Here is a 7500-nt window from a genome sequence, read left to right on the forward strand (position 1 = left end):
TAGCGGGGATCTCAGGACTGAGTAATTATTCTCCAAAAATTTACGGCCGAAAATTACATCTACAGTCAGGAAGACGCAAAGCTGGTATCCCCTGTGAGGGATGTAAAGTAAAACACGGTTATCCCACTTTGTTAGATTCTATTTGATTGAATTACTGATTATTTCATAGGTGAGGTCAAAGTGAACTTTCTAAAGCGTCCGTACATCATCACCGTCACAACCTTCCAGATGTCTGTCATGCTTTTGTTCAACGATAAAACAAGTTTACAATTTAGGTGAGTTAAAATCTCTAGCACCGAAGCAATAGACCTAATCGGCTAACTCAATGTTGTACCCAATTCAAATTCCCCGGGATTAAGATTCTTTGTGTATTGTATTTGTATGATAATGTAGATTCATATTTAAATGATATGGAAATACCTGGAACAAAACGTTTTATTCCCAAAGGGTTTGAAATGGGTACAACATTGAGTTAGCCGATTAGGTCTATTCAGCTGAAATAGCCCTTGGGAGAGGCGCCTCTCTCCAGTTTCTCCTCGTTTTATTTATGTGTTGACGGTGTGGTAAACTTGCACTCGTAAACTTACCTGACTATCGAACTATGCGATATAATACCCATTTTTATGAGGCAAACTTACTTACTTGAAGAAGACCTGCCTGCTCAGAGGGGCCATGTCACGCAAAGTGATGCAATTTCGTGACACCCAAAATGCCCAAACAGTAGAACATTGCAATAGCCTCAGTGTTGGACTGGGAACGAACTTGCAGTGGAGGCTAATGCGGGGAAATCTTTTCAGATTCCAATACTTTTAATATATTTCCTTGCATTAGCCTCCATTGCAAACAACATTCATGGACAAAAGTGTTTTGGAAGGTTGCTTCATTTTACAGATAAAACCCCCTCCCCCTTATCAATGTTGGATTTGTCATGGAAAAAAAGGGTGACTTTTCTTGCCTGAAGAACTCCAACATTGAATATGGGGGAGGGGGGCCACATTTCCCAAGTACTTCAGCCAATAGTGAGAACAATCGAATTAGGTGTGAAGTGAAGTGATGCCCGCAACCTTCCCAACAACGTTTGACCACGATTGTAGTTCCAGTCAATACTGAGAATACGAATATGGTCTATTAAAACTGCTGAAAGAAATATAGCAAAAGGAAAGAGAAGCAAAGATGGACACAAATGGGCAAGATTGAAACGGATTGCATTGGGGTAATCTTGAAGAAAAGTCGGCCTAACGTTTTTCAAGTTTATGGCAGAGCTCAGGAACGCATGACCCGGAGCCTACAGCTCCCAAAGTTGGCCTATGTCACGGCATTTTTACAGACCGATCTATTTTTAGACTACCTTTTCTGAAAAAAAACAAACAAAGGCAGTTCCGTTTCGGTGACCCTATGACGTCAGGTTAGTTTCTTGTAATTGGTCATCGGGCTCTGGTGGAAGTCGCATTCGCGGGGAATTCAATCTAAAAATAAATCGGTCTGTGAAAACGACGTGACACTATCACAATGGAGTTGCAGGCTCAGTGTCATGGGTTCCTGGAGAGCTCCTTTTTAACAAGGAACGGCCTTTCGAAACTTGACGCTGATCTATAGTATTTAGTTCTGAGCAACCGTGAACTTTTAGCTATTGTGCTCACTATCCCCGTTAAGTACTTTTGGAAATTGGAAAATACCATCAGCCCAGCTCCGAACTCCCTGGTGGTCTCTTGGATATCGCTCGCTGGTGAGAAAATGGAGCTTTCTTTCTACCTTTATGTATTTTGTTTATTTATTTTTTGGTTGCTCGCAGCGACATTCTCGAACAGACTCAACTGGTAGATAAAGAATTAGTCCGAACTTTGCAATCCCTGGTGGATGTGCGAATCATAACAATGTCAGAGGTAAGGCTCGAAGAAACAAATGAATTAGATTGAAAACATAAGAAGCTGCAACAGTGCCCAATAATAGCCTCCCTAATGGAGCTCTTACTCTACCTACGCAATCTTTTGAGGACGCAATATATTTACATATGAGGAGCTGCCTGTGACAAATAATGGCAGGCAACTTCAAGAGGTTCTCTGAGCTGGAAAGGGCACTCTTTAATTTATTCCCACGATCAAAACGTTCATTCTCCCAAGTAGTTCCGCAGAGTTCTATATTGGGTAGACGATAGAGAATTTGGTGTTATATAACACCAAATTCTCTATTGTCTACCCAATATAGAACTCTGCGGAACTACTCAGCTTAAAAGCTGAGTTGTAGTGGTGGGAATCGGTTGAGATTTCACATTCGATCATCAGAAATAATCAGATTGCCCCAACCGATCGATCATCGATTATAATCGGAAATATCTACCAATAAGCATTCCACATATTTTTCATCTCAATAGACGTCAAAGTGGGCCCTTCCTTCACTTGATGAAAACCAAAATATTCCCACACTTTTGACCTGACGTTTCCAGGATAGCGAAAGATCTCCAACTGGTCCATTTTAGCCTCCTTGTTGGGCTAGTCAGCAACATGTAAGCGAGGCATGTCTGAGAGAGGACACTGGGAATTGGGGAGAGATTGGGGAGAGCGAAACAAACATTTTCAAGCCAAAACGAACAATTGTTCATCTTGGATCAGAGGTGACATTATCTTCCTCTGGTGATTTGTAAATACATTTGAGATCTATTTCAAAACTTATTTTGGACGGTAGTGATACTACAAACCCGAAACAGTGAGCTTGTAATTTATTTTTCGGTTCAGTCGTTTACGAAATACAAAGCGGCTTAGCATGCCACATCTTTCAAATAAGCGTGAGGTATTTGAAGTGACAACAACACAGCGAACAGGGTACCGCCAGGTAAAAACAGTCAATCTTAGATTATATCTGCTGTTGTGACTTAGAAGTTAGGAGTCCATGAAAAAAGACAACTCACACAAGATATTAAACGAACATTTTTATTGATTTTAATACTTTTATTTGTCCCCAATAAATTTTTAATTTTTCGGCGACAATCGATTATGAAAAAAGCAAAATCGATTGTCGCGTCGCTTGAACTTTTCGATCAACTTTCGATTATAATCGATCATCGGCCCACCACTACTGAGTAGTACTCTTCATTCTCAATACCTGTCTGACTGGCATTTCTTTGAAATTATGAAGAGAATCTACATACCTATCAAAAGATTAAAAACGAAAACAATGTGAAAAGCTCTGCATTTTGTAAAAGAAATGTCCTCGTTATGATCAACGAGCATAAGCAAGCTCGGGATTTCAAATCTCGAATTTCTGGAATAAAAACGCAAGCATATAATTTGTTTATGCTTGCTTTTGTTTCGACGCGCGCATGTTGTTGTTGTTGTTTTTGTTTTGTTTTGTTTTGTTTTTTTTTTGAAGAAAAAAACTGGCTTGTCCTTCAGTCTTTTAGGGCTTTCTTACTTTCAACGGATCCTTGCTTCATATTTTATTTTTGTGGCGCTGTTTAAATCCATTTCATTCTTACCTTTTTTCTCAGGGCTCTGACCCCACAAGGTGTACATATTCATTAAACATGGAGTTTTCAAGCAAACGAACAAAGCTGAAGATAACCACTGCAGTACAAAGGGAAACTTCTCAGGTATGGATTGATTTTGGCTGGTTTTGCCCAGGGGAAGGGTGGAGTGGGGGTGCTTGGTGAAATAAGAAAGGACAGACCAGCTCACGAAAAGTTTTTGCGTTGTGTAAGGTCCTACATAGACTATCACGATGAACACGTTTTGTGAGACAAGGCTGCGTGTTTTCCCGTGAAGAAGAGTCTAAAATCGGAGTAATATGCATGTTCAAAGACCCTTTAATTTCGGTTATAAAAGTGTAGCGTAGACAGAATTTTTTTCCAAGGTTTGAGGGAACGCTACGCGAGTTGAAGGCAACAATCGAGGACTGAAACAAAATACCCCTGGAGGCACAAGCCCGGAGCCTCAGTTCCATGAAGAAAGGCCTTCCAGATTTCTCGTCAAACCAGTTTTGTCCTACCAAGCGGACACCTTGTTACGCGACGCAATGAAGTGCATCACCGAACATTCGTAAAAGTTGTGATTACAGTGAAGGCTCTTCACTTCAATAGTTTTCAAACTTTTAGAGAAAGAAGGCGGTGAATAAGGCGGTAAGGCGGACTGGCCCGGTAAAAGGGCTTAAGTGTTTATGTGGACGACTCCAGCCCGGTTTACGGTTTACGTGCCTTGTAACCGTCAAGGGATAACTGGTGGATTTTCTTGTGTTGGTCCGAAATGAAGGTTCATTTTAGCTCTTGGAAGAAGGGAATGGCATTTTAAAAGAGAAGATGCAAAAAAATCCTGTGAAAATGCAAATCTGGCTGCGTTTAAAAGGCAACCTATGTGTTATCACAATTTTTCATCCCTGCAAACCGGGCTGCACCATTTATATGAGAATTTCTCAGCCTGGTTTGCCGAGATCTCGGCGTCTCAGACCAGCAAGCGGGCCAGCCCGCCTTCTCTTATAAACGAACCGAGATTTTACTAAAAAAAAATAGGCATTATCCGAGATCTCTGCAAAGCGGGCCACCCAGCCTTAGCCGGGCTGGCTCGCCTCATATAAACAGGCCCAAATTCCTTTTCCTTCTCCGGGCTCTGGCAGCATCATTTGCAGGAAGCGATTTTTGGTCACTTACCTCGTTTTTTTTTTTTTTGCATGTGTGACACAGGACACAGAACAAACGCTTTCTTCTGTTGATGATGATAGGAAAATGTACCTCCAGGTAAGGACAAATTCGAAAGGGTTGTATTTTCTCGATGGTGACTCGGGAAAGCGTAGAACTTTACAAACTTGATGTTTGCCCTTCTTCTGTCAAAAAACGTGTTTGGAGACCAGCATCGTTTTATCTTTGAGATAAAGAGACTCTGTTTACAGCAAAACAAACTATGCTGTTCAGGCTAATTGTTACAAAGATGAAAAGCTTATTTACTGGACCGTTTGGAAGTGGATTTAATGTTTCAATTATAAATCTCCTTTGTGAATTGCTTTCTTACTTAAAGAGTGTTTTTTTTATTCCAATGTCAAGGCTGCTATTGTGAGAATAATGAAATCCAGGAAAGTGCTTAAGCACAATTCTTTAATGCAAGAGGTAAGTCGGAGATTTGTCTCTTTTGGTGTTATGCCCACGCATACTTTTTCGCAACTTGTTTCGCAATTTTACTGCAACGTTCCAAAATTGAACTTGCAACACTTGGTTGGTTTCCAGGAACTATGCAAGCGTAACCGCAAGCAACGTAGGTAGACTCAATAACTTGTTGTTAATCGGTTAAATTTATTTCACATAAACAACGTGAAAACTTGCAAGGCCGTACTGATGAATACGACCCGCTGAATTAGCCAATCATGGCGCGTGTACTATCCGATAGATGTAATAAGACTTTTGTTTCCGGTCCGAAGTCTGCGATCCGCTGAGTTATTCCGGGTACAGCTTAGACACAATCGATAAATACTGCTTTCGAAACTTATTTATGCGTTTCACGTCGTTTGGTAGAAAATTGCGAGATATGTCAGTTGCGGCTGGGTACTCTAAATTACGCACTCGTTCATTTCGCGCAACTGGTGTCGCAGCTTTACTGAGTGTTATGTATTTCGGTAAAAATAATGGACAACAATTGAATGTGGGTTCCACTGTGAAACTTATTTTGAATGCGCGCCGTATAAATATATCTTGTTTACACGCTTCTCATGGTTTCTAACTTTGTTGTCCATTTGCTCCACCCCGTTTCTGTCCATTTAGTTGTAACATGTGTGACGTCATTCACTTGTCCTTTTCACTAGGTTATCAGCCAGTCAAGTGCTCGCTTCACTCCAAGTGTGGCTATGATTAAGGTGAGAGTCTAGATTGAAAGCCAGCTCTGGGACAAAAAAGCGCTGGCGCACACCCAGTTCTCTGTTGTTGGAGGGGACTGTGTTTGACAAGGATAAATGGGTGTCATCATTGTTTCGCCAATCAGCAATTAAAACGTGGAAAAAGGAACCAATCAGCATTCGGCTTAGAAACATCGGGGCGAGTTACATGTGCTTTTCTGATTGGTTTCGAAATTGTTTCGAAATTGTATCGTCCAATCACGAAGTGTGGCAATGCAAAACCCATCGTCAGTTGTAAAGTGCTGCGTGCTATCTCCGTTAGTTTGCTTTGGAGAATCGGAAAGGCTTGGTTCATCTGTAGTGTTTTTTGTCCCTTTCAGAAATGTATCGAATCGCTCATAGACAAACAGTACTTGGAAAGACGCGAGGGAATGAAGGACGAATACACTTACATGGCCTGATAGCATAAAGAGCTCATGAGCAGTGCAGTTATTCGCAGTGGGGTCGAAATTTGGTCTCTGAAGTGCAGTCTTCACTCCTTCAGGGTGGCCCTGAAGGATTTGCTCCACGTCTAAACAACGTTTGCTTCTTTGATAAGTGATGGGAGCACTGCCAGTCGGTGGTTGTTTTTTGTAGGACGATTGACTTTTTTAAATGGTTGTTTTGTTGTCTTTTCTAAAGTTTCAAGTGTGGACCAGATCCGTCATTTTTCAACCATTGTTGACGGCTTCCTTGAGAAGCAATAAAAAGATTTCAGCGTCACGTTTACGGCAGACGGCAAGCGCTAGGCTGAAATTTGGGTTTTGCCAATTGAAACACCGAAGAAATTTTCTTTGATTTTAACTAGTATTTTTGCCTTCTCATAAGTGAAATAAAATTTGGAGCACGTCTAGAGAATTTTTCATGCATTTATGATACCCATCATCTTGCCGTTAGCCGTTTGCCGTTTCACCTCTTATATCTTTGCCAGTTTACGTTGGTCAACCGAAAATCAAATGGACATTGCAGTAAAAGTGACAGTCGCTCTTTCGCCGCTCAGTTGTTAGGGAACTTAAGCAACGACAACGGCGACGGCAACGAGAACGTCACAAATTTGCATATTTAGTAGGCAAAAACAATAGCTTTGCACGCCCTGCACGTGTGTTTTTCACTTTTGTCCATTTCATTGCCGTCGTCGGCAAAACTACAACGTGAAATAGCCAAATTTTATGTTTTATGGAAAACGTCATTACTTGAGGATAAATTTTCATTTTCTGCCCTAAATTGAGCGCCGTTCCTACCAGCGTCATTTTTGAGGAACTACCACACCCCGTCATATTAAAAAAGTTGAAATACTAACGAAACGATTACAATAACGCGAATTTATATTTTGAGATGACGTTCTCGTTGCCGTCGCCGTTGTCGTTGCTTAAGCTCCCTATTTAGGCGCGAGGAGAAAGAAGACTGCCACGAGAAGAATGGCAGCGCTAAATCTGGATTCTAGGAGGAGCAAGCGAAAGGCCACATAATCTCTTCTCTAATTTGCTTTGAATTCACTAGTATCGTCAATTTCGTTATGACACAGCATCATCAAATAGTGTTTAAAATATTGTGCCTGAGCATGCTAGCGGTGTGGTGGTCAAGTGGTTAGGTGACGGGTTTATCAACATTCCCAGGTTATAGAGTCCTATGTGCATACACAAAAAAATATGT

The 7500-nt window shown here is 41.1% G+C and overlaps 1 protein-coding gene across 1 annotated transcript in view; it reads left to right on the forward strand.

Annotated features, from left to right (window-relative positions):
- Nucleotides 1-6570, forward strand: part of LOC138012793 (cullin-2-like) — a 32981-nt gene extending 26411 nt beyond the window's left edge. Inside the window, exons 20-26 of the mRNA XM_068859681.1 lie at nucleotides 170-275; nucleotides 1793-1883; nucleotides 3485-3586; nucleotides 4670-4723; nucleotides 5027-5089; nucleotides 5779-5829; nucleotides 6189-6570. Coding sequence (XP_068715782.1) covers nucleotides 170-275; nucleotides 1793-1883; nucleotides 3485-3586; nucleotides 4670-4723; nucleotides 5027-5089; nucleotides 5779-5829; nucleotides 6189-6269 — 548 coding nt within the window. The 3' untranslated portion in view covers nucleotides 6270-6570. The remainder of the gene's footprint in view (nucleotides 1-169; nucleotides 276-1792; nucleotides 1884-3484; nucleotides 3587-4669; nucleotides 4724-5026; nucleotides 5090-5778; nucleotides 5830-6188) is intronic.
- Nucleotides 6571-7500: the final 930 nt, after the last annotated feature.

Source organism: Montipora foliosa, chromosome 8 (assembly GCF_036669935.1).
Source record: "Montipora foliosa isolate CH-2021 chromosome 8, ASM3666993v2, whole genome shotgun sequence".
Lineage (NCBI taxonomy): Eukaryota > Metazoa > Cnidaria > Anthozoa > Scleractinia > Acroporidae > Montipora > Montipora foliosa.